The sequence below is a fragment of the Pituophis catenifer genome, unplaced genomic scaffold (assembly GCF_029215685.1).
Source record: "Pituophis catenifer annectens isolate HBS135680 unplaced genomic scaffold, rPitCat1.0.hap2 SCAF_1, whole genome shotgun sequence".
In the NCBI taxonomy this organism is placed as follows: Eukaryota; Metazoa; Chordata; class Lepidosauria; order Squamata; family Colubridae; genus Pituophis; species Pituophis catenifer.
The window spans coordinates 157,132,651-157,155,528 of NW_027256881.1; the positions used below are offsets into that span (position 1 = coordinate 157,132,651).

The 22,878-nt window shown below is 43.0% G+C and overlaps 1 protein-coding gene across 3 annotated transcripts in view; it reads right to left on the reverse strand.

Moving 5' to 3' along the window:
* EHBP1 (EH domain binding protein 1) overlaps positions 1-22,878 on the reverse strand; it is a 297,594-nt gene that overhangs the window by 223,333 nt on the left and 51,383 nt on the right. For all 3 annotated transcript variants that reach the window (XM_070933087.1, XM_070933086.1, XM_070933088.1), the window contains exons 3-5: positions 21,493-21,550; positions 11,734-11,829; positions 6,143-6,196 (exon numbers count right to left, since the gene is read on the reverse strand). In XM_070933087.1, coding sequence (XP_070789188.1) covers positions 6,143-6,196; positions 11,734-11,829; positions 21,493-21,550 — 208 coding nt within the window. The remainder of the gene's footprint in view (positions 1-6,142; positions 6,197-11,733; positions 11,830-21,492; positions 21,551-22,878) is intronic.

Consider the following 22,878-nt stretch of genomic DNA (forward strand, 5'->3'; position numbering starts at 1 on the left):
GAAGGAGGGAGGAAGAAAGGAAAGAGGAAGGAGAGAGGGAGGAAAGAAGAAATGGGAAGGGAGAACCTTTGTTTCTTAAGAGAGAAAAAATCCCATCCATTCCCTTCCCTCTTCAAATACTTCAGAAACAAATTCAAATACTAATTAAACAATCTAGGGTTTTTTTTTCCTTTCTATTTTGGCCTTTTTTTAAAAAAAAGCCTCCCACAGAAATAAGTCACCCTCCTTCTGAGAGTTCTGGAGCTTTGCTAGTTTTGCCGTGCTCTGCAAAGATAAATATAATCTTTGGAGAATGGATTTCAAATATGCTAATAAGAGCGGGCTAATTATTTCAGACAATCACTGTTTTTAACCAATCATAAAGTTTTGAATTATGTCTGGGCCATTGTGAACCTGAAGCAATGGGCTTCAAGAAGCTGGCCATAAACAAACACCAAATAATGATCTTTACGGGTTTCACAGTTAAATCACAATTAAATTTAATATTTAGATATGTGGTAAACAGTGGTGGGTTGCCCCCGGTTCGGACCAGTTCGCACGAACCGGTAGTTAAACCGGTGGGAGGCTCTGCCCACTGACCCAGATGTCATCATAAGTGATCTGTGCATGCGCAGAAGCTTCTGTGCGTCTGCAGAAGAGCATGGGGGCACATGAGCGAAGCAAGCGCCTGCATGCGCGCACGATACAAGCCGGTAGTAAAGGTAAGTAGAACCCACCCCTGGTGCTAAACTGAAAACAGAAGCAAAAGATTCTGATCCATTCTAGAGGAGAAGAGAAGCCATGAGCTCAGGTATAAGCCATCACTTTATCATTATGAGAAAGACCCCTGGTGGTGCAGTGGTTAGAATGCAGTACTGCAGGCTACTTCTGCTGATTGCCGGCTGCCAGCAGTTCGGCAGTTCGAGTCTCACCGACTCTGTAAACCACTTAAGAGAATGTTGTAAAGCACTGTGAAGCAGTATATAAGTCTAAATGCTATTACTCTTATGCCAAAATAAGTCAGGAAATAGACATTTTTGATTTAAATTAGAAGAAACAGATGTAAATTTAATCATTATTAAGTATATGATGACAGATCAGCTGAGTTTCAATTTCCCTTAAAATTGTAAACAAATAGACAAAAGATTTCTCATAATAAGGGGAAAACTTCAAAAAAAGGTTTTATAATGTCAAAGATTACTTTGAAAAATGTATTTACTTGTTAAGGATGCAGGAGACACATGAGTCCTTTTTCTCACACTGACTATACCACGGGCAGCAGTCACCAAACATGTCCTACTTATTCAACCACATCCGAACAAACTAATAACCATGATAAACAAGCCTTAAAAGCATCAAACTCAACAGTGGAAAAGACTTCTACCACTCAATGCAAGTGTGATGATGCTTATCAACACCAGCTCCAAAGATGCAGACCAGCTCTTAGTCTATAATATATACAGTAGAAAATTGGCATCAAAAGCAAGCATTTTACTTGTATCAGCTTTACTTCCCCATAAATATTTTAGTGCAGTTTGTAACACTTCTGATCGAAATGTTATGCAAAACACTACCTTAGAGGCAGTATCTTAAATGAAATCTTAAACCCTCTCATAAGGGAGCCACCATCTGTCAAATCCTCTCCCCCTCCCATTTAATGACTATATATTGGCATTTTGTTTTCTTCCTTTTTTACAGGGTTTCGTCCTGTCCCCTTTGCTGAAAATCAGACAGTATGTGGTTGCAACTACATCTGGCCATTGTCCCCCCACCCCCCAGGCGCCTACAGTGAAATGAGATTTGACTAACATAATGCTATCCCAGCAAGCATCATTTTAAATACAAAAATGTGCTCACTATCAAAAGGAAACATCATATACGCATGCAAAAGAATCTAGCAAATTGAGCCATCCTTTAAAAAAAACATACTTTTTTATTAAAAGGAGCATTAGACAGCTCAGCTTACATCTGGAGTATGATTAGAACCCCACTGTAAAACAATTACCAGAACTCTGTTTTGATATTTGATGTTGGAAAGAGAAAAAGACCTCATGGAGATTCAAGTTTCTGGCATGTTCTGGTGAATATATTTTACTGCTGATTTTCTATGAATAAACATATGCTAGGAATTGCTGAAATACGCTGCTGGTTTTAAACATTCCTAATGTAGTATTAGAGGTTTATTTCCAGAATTCTGTCTCCATTTAGCAGTTTCCTCTTTCCAGCTGGCAAAAACTATCATTGATATCAGCTCTGGTCAGCTATCTCATCCAATGCACGCTCCTCTATGGAAAGCAAGAGATTGGAAGGCAGCTAGCAGGAAGCAAGGCTGAAAAAATATCTAAGCAAATTGGGTCTAGCAATTTGGAAGACAGATTGTATTTTACTATGAAGAATCAGAAATAATTGCAGAAATTATGTGTCATCAAACTCATTTCAATATAGATGCTATGCTTAGGGGTTGGGGTGGGTGGGTGGGTGGGCGAGTTATAAAATGAAGGATATTTCTCTGCCTTTTCAGCAGTCTTGCCTTTCATACAATCTTAAGGCTAGAAGGGGCCTGGAAAGTCTTCTAGTTCAATCTCCTGTCCAGGAAAATAATCCTCAGACCATCCTAGACAAATGTTTGTCTAAAGTTTCTTTGAAAAGCTCTAAGGATGGAGCACCCACAACTTCAGGAAGCAAGCTGTGTTCTATTGCTTAACAGCTTAAATGGCCAGAAAATTCCTCTTTATTTTGCATTTGGATTTCTCCCTGTAAAGTTTCCACCCACTAGTTCTTGCACTATGGAGAATAAATCCCTACTGTATTCTTGAAATTGCCCTTCCAGCACTGGAAGACTATGATGTCTCCTCTTAGCTTTCTGTTCCTTAGACTAAACATACATAGTTCTTTTTCACCATTTTTCATCGGATTTTATACCATCCTCGTTCCTCTCCTCTACACTCTCTCTAATTCTTTAGTAACTTTTTTGTGTGTTGACTGACCAAATTGAACACTGTATTCTAGATGTTATAGTCTTTCAGTAGTTCTCAGATTACATCCGTCAACTTTTCAAAGTTATGTTAGAATATTATGGGATAGATGTCTCCAGGTTGGCATTCTTTGCATTTTCTGCCCACCCACAAAATTTAGGAAGAAAGAAACGATATATGTGAAAGATCAAGTCCAGCCATTGAAACATCCAAAATAATACTTTTTGATATTCCCCTCCTAAAAAGTTCAAAAATCACAAATCCACCAATCCAAAAAGATATGATGCAAGATTTTCTCTAAAGACCTAAATTCTAAGATTTTGCAACTAGAATAAAATGCTAAACGTTTATTGTACAGTAAACAAATGTTATGTTTTTAAAAAGTATACACTTTTCTGATTTTCTACTAAATTTAAATTAGAACAAGAATGTGATAGCTGACAAAACAACATTTAATTCTGAGTTATATACAGAATAGGTTTATGCAACCATTCACAGATCACAGAATAACATACAAAAGAATATGACAGGAAAATTAGTTGGGAAGATATGTCTGAACTGTAAATTCCATACTCTAAATATATTAAATGCAGGTATTTAATTCTGAGGAGAGGAGAAAACAAGCTTTTAAAAAAGTTAATGCCATGGGAGAATAGATAAGTACAAAAATCAAATAACTGGTACTTTTAACTGTAAGTAAATTCTGTGAATTAATTAGCATTAATTATAAAATCCTTGGCATTACAGAGTAGTATGTATCTACATGGAGTCAGTCATTGTTTCAAATAACCTTGCTATATAACCACTTTGTTTATATACCGTGAGCAACCAGGTTATTTCTTCCTACAGTTTTAAAACCATGTTCATTTTCTTCCAAACTAGTCTCCCTCAAAATATATTCAGCATATATGTTGAAACAGGTAGTCCTTGGTTAACAACCATAATTGGAATGGGAAAACATGATTTCATGTGACTGTGCCGACTTATAATGGCAGTTCTAACAATTCCAGTTGCAGTTGTTGGCCAAATTCTATGTGGTTGTTAGATGCAAGGTCCCGGGATTGCCATTTGTGACTTTTTGCTGGTTTCCAATTGATTTTGCTTGTCAGAAGCTAGCAGTGAATGCTGCAAACGGCAATCAATGTGACCATGAGATGCTGCAATGACCTCAATTGCAAGCCTGTTGCCAAGTGCCCGAATTGAAATCACACAATGTTGTGACAACCGCAACTTTGCAGATTGGCTGCAAGTCTCCTTGTTCAGTGCCATTGTAACTTTGAATGGTCAAATGGTTGTTAACTGAGGGCTAATCTGTAAAGAAAAATTATACAGCCTTGACCCACTCCTTTCCTTTCCTTTCCTTTCCTTTCCTTTCCTTTCCTTTCCTTTCCTTTCCTTTCCTTTCCTTTCCTTTCCTTTCCTTTCCTTTCCTTTCCTTTCCTTTCCTTTCCTTTCCCCTTCCCCTCCCTTCCCTTTCCTACTACATCCTGTCCAGAGAGTGGCTTCCTGAGCTATGTACACAAGGACAATGAGATGGATTGTGTGAAAAGTTTGTGATGGAACGTTTGAAACCAAATTGCCAAGCTCAGAGCTCAGCCCAACAGCCCAACAAAATGAGATGTTCTAGGATAATATTATTCTAAAGATCTTGCATAGTATGACTTTGTAGATATAATCAAAGGCTTTTCTATACTGAGTAAAACACATCACTTTTTTAAAATCCAGATTGAATAACTGGTCTTTGTCTTTCCATATAAAGTAATAACCTAGCAAAGCAGTTCACAATTTCAAAAGCAATTCCTGATGTTTTCCTTGTTAAATGGTAGGTATATACTCATGATCTAATATTGGAATCTATAGGTAGTCCTTGACTTACGACTACGATTGAGCCCAACATTTCTGTTAAGAAAAGACATTTGTTAAGTGAGTTTTGCCCCATTTTACAACCTTTCTTATCACAGTTGTTAAGTGAACTACTGCAGTTGATTAAGTTAGTAACCCAATTGTTAACTGAATCTGGCTTCCCCATTGAGTTTGCTTGTCAGAAGGTCACAAAAGGTGATCATATGACCCTAGGACACAGCAACGGTCATAAATATGAACCAACTGCTAAGCATCTGAATTTTGATCACATGATCATGGGGATGCTGCAATGGTCATAATGGTGAAAAAAGGTTATAACCAGTGGTGGGTTGCTCCCGGTTCTGTCCGGTTCTATAGAACTGGTACTAAAACCGGTGGGTGGCTCCACCCACTGACCATGACATCATCATGGGTGATCTGTGCATGTGCAGAAGTGCGTGCAAAGTGAGCACGCGTGTGCGCGCTCCCGCTGCAAACCGGTAGTAAAGGTAAGTAGAACCCACCCCTGGTTATAACTTACATTTTTCAAGTGCCGTTGTAACCTTAACAGTCACTAAATGAACTATTGTAAGTCAAGGACTACCGGTAGTTGATTTTATTCTTTCACTTTAGATTGATTTGGAAATTTTACATCAGTGCTTTATGATTTGTTCCACAGTCAACCCCTGGCCACATCTCTTTCCACTCCACACACCAATCATATAGTCAACTTTAAGATGCATGGACTGCAATGTGCCCAGCATGCTGGCTAAGGAATTCTGGGAGTTGAAATCCAGATATTTTAAAATTATCAAATTTGAAAAACACTATTCCAAACCATTTTTCCTAAACAATTATTTCTTCTCTGGCCACTGTGTGGCGCTATCAACCTTAAGAAGGATTGCCCAACTTTTCTCAAACTTTATTTGAAGGTAATGTTGGGGGAAGAGGGAATGCTTCTGCATTTTGTAGTGATGTTTTGCTTTAACTACAACTGCATAAAACAATCTGATTGCAAGCCATATGTTTCAATCAAAATAAACCAAAATTGTTATCTTTTGCAGTTACCTATTAAGTTTTAACACCAGGTGTTGCAAAACAGACTTTGCAGTGATTCAGCATCTATGAAAAGCCAATTGACTAATAAAGCAATTGACTTAAATGTAAGTCAATTAGTTTAAAAAGGAACCGTATTTGTGTTAGAAGTGCAAGGAGGTGCAAACAGCAGATTGCCTTTTCTTTCCTCCCTGCACAAAGGATAAGAAAGGAGTTTCCTATCCTGGTAGATGGGAAATGGCTCCACTATCAAACTAAAATCCAAAGCAAAATACCATTTTGTCACTTACGTTTTCTATAACAAATGTCCACTCTTTGTCTTCAAATTCCTCTGCATGGGGATCCTGAAAAGTAGGAATATAACATTAAATTCCTTTCTGAATCCAATAAACCTATGGGAGAAAATAAATAGATGAATCCTGGATTTTGATCTAGAGGATGACAAATCTAAAGTCTGAACCCATTGTTGGAAGGCCTCTTTAGCAGCAATTTTCACTACATCTTATTCTCTTTTTCACCATCCAAATGCTCTGCATAGGAGTGCATTTGGCAAAGTGTACTGCTTAACCACTTAGTGGTAAAGTACCATTGAGTACATGTTGGAGGGAAGTTTAACAGAATCATATACTGGACTGAAAAATAGCTACTGTGTTTTTTTACTAGCTAGGAAGAAACCAGGAAGACTTTTGTGTCTTCCTAGTATGTTAGTTTCACACTTTGTCCCACAGCATTATAATGTATTATTGCTTTTCTTTTGGTCTTTGACTACAGATCGCTTTTTTTAATGAACTATATACAAAATCTTCCAAGATTTATTCATTTTCAAACAAGGGAAATGGAACACAGGTGTAGAGATTGAGTTTTTTTTATTATATAGTATTATTCCAGCAGTTCTAAAGACCTTTTCTTTTGAAAGGTAATTTTCATTTATATTCTCCCCCCACCCCGCTCATTTAGAAATCTATACATTATATGTCAGCATTACTGATGAATATCCATGTTGTAAATCAGCACATAAGATGACTAAACTAAGTTTCAAAGTCAACATGAGTGATAGATTTGAGTACACATACATAGAGAGAGGGGGGAGGGGGAGGGAGGGAGGGACGGGGGGGGGCAATTTCTAAAATTTTTAATCAAAGTAGAGGGTAGCTCCTGGTTTTTTGCTAAAAAAAAACAAACTAATGAAAGTCCAGGAGGTTGAGATGATCCATGTGCCTCCTTTAAGATATTTTCCTTTCAGATATTGGCATTGTGTGATACAAATACTTGCTTCCTTTACATTGTTAGTTAGACTTCTTTCTGATCACATACATCATAACCAATTTTAATGTTTCACTCATGTTTTTGCAATGTGTAGAGGTGCCAGTTGGATAAAATATACATATAACACATATTCATGGCTGGAGAGTAACTGTCTATCTTTTGCACGATACAATCTGGGTCGGTCACTGGGACCAGAGGTACTGTATTCTGAGCTGTATATCTTTTCTTTCAGGTAATTCCCTACTAACACATCACTTCACCGATTCAGGATAATATTTCATTCATTTGCTAAAATGAATTATATTTATAAATGATTATGTCATAATCTAGTTAGTAGGTCATCATGGAGGTACAAGGCTCTTACAGATATTTGATCATTTCTTGAAAAAAGCAACCTTCAGCCTATTCCTCATACAATGACAACCTGTTAATTAGAACTAATCTAAGTTTGAGGTGTTCATTTTGACCACTGGACAATCACAGGCATCTTCCTATTTTCTTTGGTGAAATTTTGGAGGCCATTGGAGCTCCATCATAGAACATAAGCCAGAGATATGATTTCGAAAGAAAAAGGTCAGAGAAGACAGACCATCATATGCATGTAGAGGTTTCTCAAACGGAAGAATATGAACAAGTTCCTCTGAAGTTTATGTTTAAGGCAAATGCTCTGTCCAGTGACCGATTATCTATGCTTTTAAGTAACAAGTGTTCAAGTACCCACTGCCCACTGCTAAGAGGTTATACTTAACATTCTCATTAGTCGGAGATGCCCAGACGTAACCTTTAATCCTATCAGCAAGGCCGTTTCAACAGCCACTTATAGATTCAGAGATAATGCAATCCGTATCACTTCCAGAACACAAGGCTTGTCTAGCTTGGTGCCTGTTCTTTACCCACACTACTATTTTAGAGTGCTGCTTTGCAAACAAATTCAGTCCTTTATCTCTGATTCCTATACAGACTGCATGAGCAATGCATTCTGTCATCAGCCACTGCCAGTACAGATAAAAACCAGGAGCACAGCTCTGATCTTCAGCTTTTAATCAGTGCAAATAGGTTCTGTTGGGAGGGATACTTTGATGCAAAATGGCAGTGCAAACATCTTTCTTTCCTTCCTTTGGGACATTTTTCTCCCCTACTTGAACCCGCTGATCATCCCCCACCTTCTGCTCAACCTTCTCCAACATGGCACCTTTTAATTTAGGTGAGACTAATGATCTCGGAGCATGGCAATTATTATGAATCCCAGCAAGTGGCTAGGATTCTACGAGCTGCATAAGAATTAGGTCACCATGAAAGTTAAAACAAACAAATGTTATTTTAGAAATCATTAATTACATGTCCAAATCTTGACAGGACCACAGTTTGAAAGTATGCTGTTGTAGTTTCATTCATTCTGCCACTGTTTTAACACTGAAGCTCTTTTTATCAGGCCCTTCTCTTTTAAGGTGTTAAGCTTTATATGGTGAATTACCCAGAGAATTAGCTATTAGGTGATATAGAAATAATGTCTTGCTCTATTAAATTACTGCAGTGCTAGCTTACACCAAGGCTGGCTTTTAGAGATGTTCCAAAATCAGGCAAGAAGATATCCTTATCATATTTCGCCAGTACCATTTGATGGCCTGTCCCAGCCTCTGGGATATCTTTAGGTCCAACTGAAAACCTGAAATCACTTGAGATCAGGTCAGATAACATACCAACTCTTTCCATATATAGCTGGTCAGTTCCTAAAATAATTTTCAAAGCTCCTCTTTCAAAATAAATAAGCAGGTGGCTATTCGGAACAAGGAGGAGCTGCCTTGGGTGTGGAATGCCATTCCCCGTTGCTGGGAATGCATGCCTGCTAGGTGCCTACACTGAAATATTTTTGATTCCAGACAGAGTTTTTTTCTTATTATTTCAGACTATGTATCCCTTCCATTCTAAAAGCAGAAATCGCTCAGGTCTTACTTTACATGGCTTTACTTTTGGGCTTGGTAACTATTAAATTTCAGAAATATTTGTATGCTGTGTTTTATGAGTTTCTATTTTGTCAGCTACTTAGATCATTTCAGCTAATGGTTAACATGGTAATGTATTAAATAAGAATACAGACAATCTTTGTTTAGCAACCAAAATTGGGACCAGCAACTCAGTCATTAAGTGAAGTAGTTGCTAAGTAAAACATTTTACAGTTTTATTTCAACTTTCCTTTTCTTTACAGATCAGCAAAGATCATAAATCAAAGGACTGAGCGCAAAGTTACATTTTCACCATTCTTTAACTGCAAACAGTTGCTATATGAGGCAATATTTAAATGAGGGCTACCCATAATTACAAATATATAATTGTATAAATATACTGTATAACTCAGTGGTGGGTTGCTACCGGTTCGCTCCGATTTGGGCGAATCGGTAGCAGCGGCGGCAGGAGGCTCCACCCACCCGCCAGGATGTCATCAAATATGCTGTGCGCATGTGCAGAAACTTCTGCGTATGTGCAGAAGTGGCGTGCGCATGTGCAAACCGGTAGCAAAGATAAGTGAAACCCACTCCTGATATAACTGTATAAATAATTTAAATGTTCAGCATATTCTCTCTCAGTGTGCACGCTGGTTTCCTACATACAAGAGCAAGCAAAGTTTCAGTGGCTTATTTAATGGTTTGGGTAGCCAAGGCCACAATAACACCATCAGCTAAGTGGAGGGCCACAGGATTTCCAGTGGTTTGGCAGGATTGGCAAAATTGGGAAGAGTGATGTTTTGGTATTAGCCGAGTAGCTATGTTAAACCACTTTTAGAGTTTAACACTTTTTCTGTGTTGGTAACTGTCAGAAACCAGCAGAAAATTGCACATCCATTCATCAGCTGTTTTTTAGCATCCATTTCCAAGGGCCTTTGAGACCACAAAAATGAACTTCAAGGGTTGCAAGCAGCACAAAGACTGCAGATTGAAAACCCTTCTGGTACAACTACAGGTTCAAAGAGCTGGAAGTAGGAACAAAACAGCTTCCAATCTGCAGAGCATTATCAATACATAACAACCACTTACCACAGAAATTATACTTACTCCAAACTGGAAGCATCTCTCCCTCCCACCCTCCCTCCCTCTCTCTCTCTCTCTCTCTCTCTTCCCTTCAACTTCTGTTGTTCCTGTTCTTGCCTGTATCACCTCTATCCCTAAAGATTTGGGGACCACATTTTATTGTCCTGGATGATGAACTTAATTTCTAATAAAGTAAATTGACATGTACTGCAGACAAACAGTATTTCTTTGCCAATTTCATGATAGCAAGATCTATTATTTTGAAACCAAAAAAAACTTTCCATAGAAACAGCCTTTCTCAAATAAGATCTTGATGGGTTTGTTATTTAAAAGGTCAAACATACATGTTTTTAAATAGCAGGGCAATTTTTGTAGTATGTTCTCTAAAAGTGGTCCTGCAATTCCTTGACAGCTGATTTATTGAGCTCTCAGCATTAAACATGAATGTGGTTTCTTTACTTTGATTTATAATGAACCATTGACAATGTCCATGAATATATGCTAATCCTTCGGATTCGAAGACATGCTTTGTGCAGTTCATCTTTGGATATGGTGGTAGCTCTGCAGTCCCAGTCTGGAAGCACAGAGTCTAGCACAATAGGGGCACTGAAAGTCCATTGTTTCAGCGACTATGGGTCTGCTTTTCTGTGATGCCACTCAGGGTTTTCTATCAATTTTTGATGACATATATCTTCAAAGGCAGTGGAGGCTTCATAGCACAGGACTCAAGATTCTGTCAGCAACCACAACCTAGGTTAGATGTCAGAGTGACATAGGGTTTCTTTCACAGTGTCTTTGTGGTGCTTAGCTGGTCAACACTGAGTCTCTTCCCACAGTTCAGTAAACCATACAGCATAAGGTGTTCATCCATTCTGATACATCCCACCCACTCATCTAGGCTCAATGAAACAGGGACTCAATGCTGGTGGACTCTGGGTGATCAAAGACCTCCAGGTTAGAGACTTGGTCTTGCCAATGAATATCAAGGATGGAGTAGAGAATGTGCGGGTACAATTTTTTTCCAGCTGTTTGATGTGCCTTCAATGCAGAATCAAGGACTCATATCCATATAGGAGAGAAGGGATAACCACAGCTTTGTAGAATTCCAGCTTTCTGGAGATAGAGATGTTATATTGATTGAGCACTCTAATATGCAGCCATCCCAGTGCCTGGCTGGCCTTGCTGATCCTGGAGTCAAGATCTATTGTTTGAGATGATGCTTCCCATGTACTTGAAGTTGTTTATTTTTATCAGCTGGGTGTCATGAACAGTGATTTTTAGTTTTATGGACTTGGTACTTGGCACAAGCTGGTAAAATGCTTCAGTTTTGTTCAGGTTGATAATCAGGTTTTGGACCATAGCAACATCTGAGAAGTTCAGCATCAATTGTATATCATTGCCTTGGTGCATCAAGAGAGCACAGTCAGCAGCAAAGAAAGTTTCTTGAATGACTGTATGGAGCCACTTTGCCCATGTGTTTAAGCAGCAATGGTCAAAGTGAGAGCAATTCAAAACAAAACAAAACAAAACAAAACAAAACAAAACAAAACAAAACAAAACAAAACAAAACAAAACAAACACACACTTACCTTAAAAAGTGTCACAGTGATTTCAATGTTTTCAGGAACAGGCCACACTACCACCCCACGGTAAGGATTCTTTATTCCTGGTTGCCAACTATGTGCCTGAAGAAAGAATTGTGAGACAGGAAAAATCTTGATCTATGTAGACATAGCAGCTGAGATTAATGCAGAGAGCAACATTTGCTATTTAAGGGTAAAGATGAATGAAAAAACAATGCCTAGGACTAAAGCTATACGTAGAAGAATCTAATACCAGTCAAGACAAAACCAGTCACAAATTGTTACTCTTTAATACCCCATAGAAGTGCAGAAATCCCCTCATATTTACCATATTTGGCCAACATTTTTGCATGTGTATAGATTTAACATGGTTTTCATCCACTATATAATTTGGCTGCTGGGCAATGAGAAGAAGCCCCTATAATTAACTTCTAGTGTTGTAGGAAAGGGAAATAACAAAGTTAAACTTTTTACAAAATACCTGATTTGCCAACAGTTAGAATGGATGTTGTCTTACCTGAACGTCCCTTTTCTGGGCACTGCGTACACTATCCACGCATGGGTTAATCCTCCAGTGCTTGGCAAACAACTGAGTGAAAACAAAAGGCTTTTCTTCCCCTTTCCGGCTCCCAAGCCACGCCTCTGGTCCCATGATCCCCCAGTCTGAACGAAGGCGCAGCAGACAAGAATCCATACTATGAGTAACTTATAAAACTCAACTTTATTAACTCAAATTAACGTAAGAAAGATGAACTAGCGTCAGTCATAAACAGGGGACAGGCAGCCCTGATGGGCGGGATATGGATAGTGTACGCAGCGCCCAGAAAAGGGACGTTCAGGTAAGACAACGTCCATTTTCCTGTGCGCTGCTCCCACTATCCATGCATGGGATATACCCAAGCTTAAACTCCCTGGGTGGGAAGCTGACTGCCTCCAGAGTCCTCCTCCGTCAGCACTTTTTGCAGTACTCTGCGGCCAAACGATGCCTCAGCTGAGTTGTACGCATCGATCTTGTAGTGGCGGATGAACGGTGTAAGGGACGACCACGTCGCAGCTCTGCAAATGTCCACGACCGAGGCTTGGGTGGCCCAGGCCGCCGTGGTGGCCGCGCTGCGAGTCAAGTGCGGTAGGATCCTGCCGGGGATTGGTTTGGAATTCAGGTCATATGCCAGGGTGATGCAGGCCTTGATCCATCTGCTGACCGTGGCTGCTGATATCTTCTGACCCAGGGACTTCGGGTTGAAGGAGACCAGGAGACCCTCAGTACGACGGAAAGGAGCGGTCTGACGGATGTAAGTGCGGATGGCACATCGCACGTCTAGGGTGTGCCACCTCTTTTCTCTGGGGTCCCGAGGTGAGGGGCAGAAGTCCGGGAGGATGAGCTCTTGGGCTCGGTGGAACCACGAGTTGACCTTCGGGATAAAGGCCAGGTCCAGGCGTAGCGTCACCGTGGAGTCGTGGAAAATACACAGGTCTTTGCGGACCGATAGAGCCACTAACTCTGAGACCCTCCTCGCCGAGGTGATCGCCAGCAGGAAGGTCACCTTAAATGATAGGTACTTCAGAGAGGTCGAGTTTAAAGGCTCGAAAGGGGGCCCGGTCAGCGCCCACAATACAAGAGGTAAATCCCATGAGGAGTAACGGTGTACTGTGGGGGGTCGCAGGTTGGTGGCCCCATGCAGGAACCCCTTGATGAGCGGGTGGTGTGCGAGGGATTGGTACGGAGCGCGTGCAATGACCTATCGATAGTGCCGCTGTCTGTCTCTGTAGGGTTGCGGGAGCCAGGCCCTTGTCTAGGCCAGCCTGTAGGAACCGCAGAATATCCCGAATGGCAGCTGACATGGGGTCGATATGCTGGCGGGCGCTCCAGCGGCAGAACGCCTGCCATGACGCCTCGTAGATGCGGGTCGTAGACGGGCGTCTGGCCGCCTGGATGGTGGTAACTACCTCATCTGGTATGTTGTCCTTCTTCAGGATGACCCGTTCAAATGCCAGACGGCTAATTGAAGCCACTGGGGCTCTGGATGCGTGACTGCTCCCTGGCATAGAACGAGCTGCTGTGGTGGGATCACCCACGGATGTTCCACGGACAGAGCCACTAGGTCGGCGAACCATGGCCTCCGGGGCCAGTTCGGGGCTACCAGGAGTAGGTCGGCTTTTTCTGCCAGTAACTTTCGAACAAGGCGCGGGAGCAGCGGGACTGGTGGGAATGCGTACAGGAGACCCTCGGGCCACCTGCAGCGCAGCGCATCATGGACCTCCGCTTGTGGTGTCGGTTAGCGTGATACGAAGCGGGGAAGCTGAGCGTTGGCCGGGTTTGCGAAGAGGTCTACCACCGGGTTTCCGAAGCATGAAGTGAGCTCTTGAAACAGCTGAGGATGGAGTTGCCATTCCGCTTGATCTATTGTTTCGCAGCTGAGCCAGTCCGCCCTGACATTAGTTGCCCCCGAAATGTGGTCTGCTCTGATCGAGAGAAGGTGTCTCTCTGCCCAGCTGAACAGCTCCGCGGCCTCCCTCATCAGGGTACGGGACCTTGTGCCCCCCTCTCTGTTGACATGCGCCTTGGCCGAGATGTTGTCGGTCAGGATTAAGATGTGATGCCCCTGCACCGTCGGCTGGAAATTGCGCAGCGCCAGTCTGATCGCCCGGAGCTCCAGGAGGTTGATGCTGCATTGCCGTTCTTGTTGCGACCACTGTCCTTGCATGACTAGGTTGTGGAGATGGGCTCCCCCCCTCGCAGGCTGGCGTTGATGGTGAGAATCAGACAGTCCGGTTCTAGGAAGCTGGACCCTTTGAGGAGCGAGGGCGACGTCCACCACCTGAGGGATCGGCGGACCTGGAGGGTGAGGCGTACTTCCTTTTTGGAGTTGGCCCTTCCCATTCGCTGAAAGGGAAGGAGGAACCACTGCAGGGGCCTCGAATGTCTGCGTGCCCACGGTACGATGCCGAAGCAGGATACCATCTTCCCAAGGAGGCTTGAGAGATGGATCAGGGCAACTCTCCTCGTCGTCAGGATCTGCAGGGTTAGAGTTCGGATGCTTTGGACTCTGTCCGGTGATAAGAATACCTGGCCGCTGGACGAATCTATCAGTGCCCCCAGGTGAAGTAGCCTGGTGGTGGGCAGGAGTTGACTCTTTGCGAAGTTTATGGTGAAGCCGTGATCCTGGAAGACCTTCATCACCATCTTCATGTCTCTGGAGGCCTGGTCGGGCGTGGACGACAGGACCAGAATGTCGTCCAGATAACAGAGCACCCGGATTGGGACAGCTCGGAGCCTGGCCGCCACCACCGCTACCAGCTTGGTAAAGGTGCGGGGGGGCCGACGAAAGTCCGAATGCATCGCGCGATATTGGTAATGTTGGCCCGCGTATTCGAACCTCAGGTACTGACGGTGATGCGGGTGAATTGGCACGTGAAGATAAGCCTCCCGGAGGTCGACCGATTGAAGGAAGTCGTCCTGTCTCACTCCCGCTAAGATGGACTTGAGGGAGTGCATCTTGAACCTGCGGTATTGTACGGACAGGTTCAGGCGCTTTAGATTCAGTATGCCCCTCCAACCCCCGGAGTTCTTGGGTACCAAGAAGAGGGTTGAGTAGAATCCTGAGCCCCGCTGGCTGTGCGGGACCGGCTCTATGGCCTCGACCTCCAGGAGGTGGGCAGTCTCCTGCGACATTAGGTCCTGAAGCTCCGAGGATCGAGGGGTTGGACAACGGACAAACCGGTAGGGCGGCTGGCCGGAGAATTCGATGGATAATCCTGAAGAGATCGTACACCTTACCCAGGAGTCCGAAGTCGATCTGGCCCATTTTTGATGGAAGAGGATGAGCCTTCCCCCTATGGGCCCCATGGGCCTGGAGTCATTTCCCCCTTCTGGCAGGCTTAGGGCCGGCTCCACGGAAGTTGCGTTTAGGCTGCTGGTGTCGTCCTCGGTCTCAGAACTGCTGTCTGTCGTGAAATCTGTCTCCTCCCTGGTAATGGGAGCGGTGCGAGGAGGACCCCCTGGGTCCGGCGCTTGCACGAAAGGGCTGTTGGAGCGGGTAAGGCGTGTACCTGCGTTCCTGGCGCCGGTAGGTTGAGGGGAGGATCTTCCTCTTGTCCTTCCCCTCAATCAGTAGGGGTTCCAGCGTGGCGCCAAACAGATCTGGCGCTTTGTATGGGGAAGTCGCTAGCTTCCACTTGGCTTTGAAGTCGGCTTTCCATGGCCGAAGCCAGAATAGCCTCCTAGCGGTAAGGGTTGAGGCCAGAGCCTTTGAGGCGAACTTGGCTGAGTTCAGGGAGCTGTCGGCAGTGTATTCGGTGGCAGCTATTATCTTATTAAGATCTTGATGCAGTCTAGTGTCCTCAGGCAGAAGTCTGTCCTGTAGGTGTCGGAGCCAAATGAGCGACGCTCTATTGAAGAAGGACGAAGCTGTCGCGGATCTGTTTGCCCAGCCTGCGGCCTTGTGTGCCTTGCGGAAGGCCCCCTCCATTCTCTTCTCCTCTGCTTTGAGGGTGTCTAGCGGGTCGGTGGAAACCAGGGAGCTAGAAGATAACGCTGCCACTGGCTGGTCTACTGAGGGGAGTGCCAGGAGGTCCTCCAGCTCCGGGGCTGAGCAGTAGAGTTTCTTATCCAAGCTGCTGGGTGTTGCCAGGGAGGCCGGTTGCACCCAGGGGTTCTGGATCACATCCGTAAACAGCTGAGGGCAAGGAATATAGTCCTTTTGCAGCTTTGACAATTTGAAAAGCGCGTCATGAGGGCCCGCCGCCTGCGGGGTGGCGGTTGCGACGTCCCCTGGTACTCCGAGGTTGGTTGTGAGTCGCGCCTTATGGAGCAGGGACTTGAATAGGGCCGGGCGAAAGAGGCCTGTAAATGCGGGGGTGTCCGGTGCCAGGCCTTCGTCCTCTGACAACTCCATCTCCTCCGGTCCCTCCTCTGCGTGGTCTGATTCCTCAGACGAAGAGTCTTGCCCTCGTTCTGGGGGGGGGGGCTGCGGGTGATGTTGGCGCGCCTGGCCCGGTGCGGCTTGCACGGGTGCCTGGGATGCCTGCTGTAAGGTTGCAGTGAAGAAGGACGAAAGGGCAGCTGAGAACATAGCCTGGAAGTCCATTGGGGACGCCATCCCTGGCCCCCTTTGGGTTTGCTGGTCTACCCCTGAGGGCGTAGAGCTTGCTTCCCTAGCCCGAAGGAGCTGTGGTGGTGATGGAGTCATTGAGGGCTCCGGACCGGCCCCTGGGCCTATCTCGAGACGGGAAGTAATGCGGTCCGGCCTGGGCACATCTGGGGTTTTTGGAGTTACTGCAATGTCGGCCACTGATGTAATTCCCAGCTCTATCTCCCTTGGGATGACCTGTGCTGGTTCCAAGGGCCCAGGTTCTCTGGAAGAGGTTCCGGCAGCCGCCTTGTGAGCCTTCTCCCACTGTCGCTCCAGCGCATTGTGCCTCCTTAAGGCGTCCCTATCCCGGATGGGTAGGGAGCCTTCTGATGCAGCCCTGCTGGTTGAGCTCTCGTGCCTCTTTTTGGATTTCTTTTTCCCCCCTTTTGAGCTTCTGCGTGGGGGGGTTAGCTCCAGCTCCATATCTGAAGACAGGGGGGGAGCGAGACATGGCTGCAGGCTCTGGGATGTTTGGGCAGGCCCCTTGCCCTGTACCGGTCAGGTCGAGCGGTAATCTTCCCAAGAGCGCTCGGGCTGTGCTGACCTTTCCCCAGCTGATTGCCCCCTCCAGAGGTGGAGTGGAAGGGGGGGGTCTGTAGCCGGCTCCCTGCTGGTGGGGGGAGACACAGGCTTAATCCTTTTGCCAAAAATGGCGGCCTGAAGGTCCGTCAATATGGCGCTGGCACGTGGTGCGCTGACCCACTGTGTCAGCCTCCGGCGGCGGACTCACAATGGCGGCCCGAGGGTCCGACCAAACGCCGCGTGTTTCCCCTGCTGCGAGGTGTTCTGTAGTGCAGGGGAAGGCTGCTGAGGCTTCCGGCGCTCCTCTCCTCTTCACACTCTCGGTAGATCACTCCGGCGAAGCGCAGGTCAGGAAGGAGCGTTACGGGTCGGCGCCACTTGGCCTGAGCCTCCAGACCCACCGCCCAGCTGATGAGCGCGCAAACCGCTTGGCTATGGGATGTCTGAGGCAAAAGCAGCGCGTGTTGGGCGAGCAGGCGTGAGACCTCCGAATGGAGAGCCCGCCGGTCAGCTGGAGGAGCGTGGTCGTGGCAGCAGCAGCAACAGCGGGAAGAAAGCAGCGGTTTGAATTTTGCCCCCCCAATCGAGCAGCGTGGGTGGCTGAGCTCCGTTCCCCCCCCTTCCTCTGGTAACGTTGCAGCCGCGATTGCAAAGGGTAAAGGAGCCACGGGGGAAAAAAAACAAACTAATCAAAATTAACCAAAAAGCCTAGACGCCCTAAGGAAAGGGAAAGCCAAAATAAAACCTAAGGAAATAGAGAAAAAGAAAGGGAGAAAGGTCCCCACAGATGTACAATACCTTCAGAAGCTGTGGAGCTCCCAAAATCACTACAGTGTTTGCCAGCAACTGAGTGAAGACTGGGGGATCATGGGAGCAGAGGCATGGCTTGGGAGCCGGAAAGGGGAAGAAAAGCCTTTTGTTTTCACTCAGTTGTTTGCCAAGCACTGGAGGATTAACCCATGCATGGATAGTGGGAGCAGCACACAGGAAAAATTGAATGTCTCTACTTTTCTTATATATTGATATAATTGTATCAAATTTGCTACAACTCCATCAGACATCCAGACTGAGATATACTGTCCCATCATTCCATTCCATTCTTATCTGGGTCAGTTATTCTCTCTCTCTCTTAGCCCAACTAGCTCACAGGGTTGTGATGGGGAAAAAGAGGAAAGAGTAATATATACATTGCCCTGAAATCCTGTACAAAACATAGAATAGAGAGATAAATAATAATAATAAATAATAAAATATTTATGCCAAACAATACATTTAGATAAATTTTGGGACACAAATATCTTCTCAACACAACCGGATCCTGCTTTTGACTTGCTTCCAAGAATGCATTTAGTTAAAACTAATTTCTTTGCTTATGAATTACTGGCAAGATGACTAAGGCCTTCAGAAACTTTATTGATCTATAGACCTGGAGACAGATTTTTCTAATCATATAAAAATATGCAAGATTTTTAAAAATAGTTTTATTGTAATTCTTGAACTTAACTGGAAGACGGAACTTAGTCCTACAATTCTTGCTATTTGAGAAATGGTCTTTGAATGCCTCTATTCAAATCAGGTTAATTAATGTTCTTTGCAAAGCTATTTGAACTTCTGAAGGAAAGCTCAAATACTTAACAATTAAGGAATGATGATTTTTTTAAAAAAGTAAAGACCAACTTTACTTGCTACCTGAAAATTCAGGAAAGCTAGGAGAACCAGAGTGCTGCTGTCTGTATTATATGGCTAAACTAACAAAGGACAGTGCACTATGATGTCTAACAGAACAGATTCACTTTTCTTGTAAGTCCTTGAAGCAAAGGAAAGCAGAATTCTTTCATATGAGTAGAAGTGGGCATATACAACAATGGGGTGGATTCCTATTAACGTAATATAGTATCTGCTCTGGACAGGATGGTTGTCCAGAGAGTGGTGAGGACAGTGGAAAATATTATTGGAAGTTCACTTCCTTCTATCCAGGACATGGCATATAAGCATTGCTTGACCAGGGTCAGTAGTATTGTCAGGGACTTACCCATGCTCTCCATGATCAGTTTTCATTGTTACCTTCTGGGAGGAGGCTTCGTGATATTCAAAGCAGAACAACTAGATTCTGTAATAGCTTTGTTCCATCTTGTTAACTCTCCAAATTCTTTTTTACGCTACGTATTCAAAATGTATAACTTGGCATTTTTGGTGGTGCTGCTGTTATTATATTATTATTGTTATTCTTGGGATGATGACATTGTTTGGTGGGTGGTATTCCTTCTTTCAAGAGTGGGGCATCGGAATTTCATTTTAATGTGTGCTGTTATGTATACAGGTAAATGACAATAAAGGTTATCTTATCTTCTTATCTTATCTTGCACATTTCAGATTTATGCTTGGCATTTCTATTAATGATTTGTGTGATGAAGCCTGCTTTGTGCTCATAATTCCTTTTTTTCTCTTAATATTAAAGAAGCACTTCAATTACCAAAATTCATGTGATGTTTTGCAATGTTTTTCCCCTTCATGAAGCTGGGATGGGCGTGGCCTGCATGTGATGCATCTGGCCCATGGGCTGCCAGTTTGACACCTGCTAATGCTTAAAGCATTAGGCTAGAAAGCAGGAGACTGAGTCTTGCCTTAGGCATGAAAATTGGCTGGGTGACTTCGGGTCAGTCACTCTCTTTTAGCCCAACTCACCTCATAGGATTGTTGTTCTGGGGAAAATAGGAGGAGGAAGGAGTATAAGGAATATTTTTCCATCTTGAGGTATTTATAAAAATAATAAAGGTGGGATATAAATAAATAATAAATAATGAACCATTTCTATTTATTCATATCAACAAATAGACTCTAACCAGACCTGCATCTTGTAGTACCATGGTTTTTAGCCCCCCTTTTTTTCCAAATAAAATCAAGAGGAGGGAGATGAAAGTACAAGAAAAGAAAGGGATGGGAAAGAGGAAAAGTTGAAAGGGACAATTGGAATTGATGAGGTAATTTGTGATAAATCAGATTAAAAAAAATAATAATAGGCAGTCCTCATTCTATCCACCAGTGGTCCTATAGCCAAAACTGTATAAATTCCTCCATATCCCAGTCAGAGTATTGGACTACAACCAGAAAAACAGCATTTAAATTATCATTTAGCAATGATAGATTCAGCACTATCCACAATAGATGAATGGTTGGTGACAATGATGAAACTTGCTGTGACAGCTAAAATGATATTTTTGATTACAGAATGTCTATATTTACTGTTGACTGGAAATCTCTTATGGACATCTTGCATAAAACAAAAAAAATGAATTTACGGTTTATGGTTTTGATGATTAGACAGGATAGATTATAGAAAGAAGAGAGTTATGTTGTGATTATAATGTCAGAGTTAAATTTATAGTTGTACTTATAACTGTTGTAAAGAAAATTGGAAGTTACTTCTTTGTATCTTTTTTCTTTTCTTTCTTGCACGTTTAGCTTGCATCATTACATAGTAAAGTATATCCACAGTAAACTAAAGATGTTCTGGATAAAAGTGAAAAATAGTTTTATTGTTAAAGTGATCTGCAGTTATCCTTGTAGTACTTTTTTGCTGAGTATTTACAGCATACATTTATGTTTAATTTAATACATTTAAATTATTATTTACTGTTTTATATAAACTTCCAGAAGAAAAATGTTGTTTGAACTGTGTTGTGCTTGTTAATATTGTTATAAGTACTATTACTGATAGTAAAATCCAGGGATATAAAAATGGGGAAAAAATTAAAAACAATAGTATAGTAGATAGATAAGTTAATAAATTAGAATGTATATTACACTTGAATGCCATTAGAATAGCTTTCAAGGGAAATTGAAGAATCGCTGATTTGTTTTTTTTACATAATGTAGAGATTTGTATAACATAAACTTCCATAATGATAAATACTGAGGTTGCTATTAAGATTGAAAAACATGCAGAGATACAAAATCAGTTATAGCAGCAGGGTTTATTAGCAATAACAGTAATGTATTATGACAAATTCCTTTAAAATTTTTAGATCTCTCATCCTTGTTTTGAATCAGGACAATTATCATGTGAGAGACTTCAAATTATATCCCCTAATTAATGGAAAATAAGACTAACCTTAGAAGATTTCCTTCGGCTTCTTCTTGTCCAAACCACTACCAATTTATCTGGTTGCCTATTGGGAAAAACAAATATATTCACTATTAAATGTTCCTATGTTGATTTTTAAAGCTACTTGGGACTATAACATAAACTATAACCTTGAAAATTACGCTGTCTCTGTCCATTCCTGCATACTATTTAAAAAAACCCTAAATATACATAATTAGCTACCGACATGGACCATTTTTTGCATATAGTACTACTCACCAATACTTTAAATCCAGAAGAATGAAACTCCTCTTTTGAAAAAATAATTCTATGTATTATACAAATATATATAGAAAGGAAAACAATTTTAAATTATTTCTATGAGTGTTTTAATGTACATATAACACACACACACACATATATATGAATTATACATCTCAAGACCTTTTTATTCCATCAGCCTGGCCTGGCCTAATTTTCTAATTTTTTCCCTTTTTCCCTTTTTAAAATGCAAATTTTAATTCGTTCTTAATTTATTGGGTTGTTTTAAATCTGTCTTCGGCCAAATTGTTTAATTTGGTTTTATTCAGTTTTAAATTTTGTATTTATGTGTTTTTATCCTGTGGCTGTTCACCGCCCTAAGTCCTTCGGGAGTAGGGCAGTATACAAATCAAATAAACTAAACTAAACTAACATACTAGCTTGTTCTTTGTAAAATACAACTTTGAGAGAAGGGGCGTTGGTCCTACCTGATACGCTCCTTCTCGTTGAGTGGAGACAGCAGCCAGGATGGGTAGCAGCAGCCAATCAGCATGAAGGACTGAGTCTATCAATCACATCAAGTCCCGCCCTTGTTGCCGGGTAGACCCGCTTTAGGCGAAGAACTGAAGAGATAGACTCGGCGTGTGGGAAAAGAAGAACAGAGTCCAGAAGAAAAAACAAGGTTGAAAGCACCAGACTGAAGAAAAACACTTAAAGGGAGGGTCTGGCTGCTGTCTCCACTCAACGAGAAGGAGCGTATCAGGTAGGACCAACGCCCCTTCTCCATTGAGAGTGGAGACAGCAGCCAGGATGGGACATACCCCAGTTCACTGTCCCGAAGCCGGGGTGGGACCAGACTGGTGCAAAACATCCTCCCCAGAAACGACCTGTTGTAACACCTGTCTACCAAATGCAGCCTCCGCCGAAGCAAAGGAGTCAATTTTATAGTGGCGAATAAAGGGAACAGGCGAAACCCATGTCGCCGCACGACAAATCTCGAGCAATGAAGCCTGAGTAGACCAGGCAGCCGACGTAGAAGCACTGCGGGTGGAGTGCGCTGTTATACGTGCCGGTCGCGGAAGAGAACGGAGGTCGTATGCCGAAGCAATGGTTTGCCGGATCCAGCGGCCGATTGTAGATGAAGTCACGCGA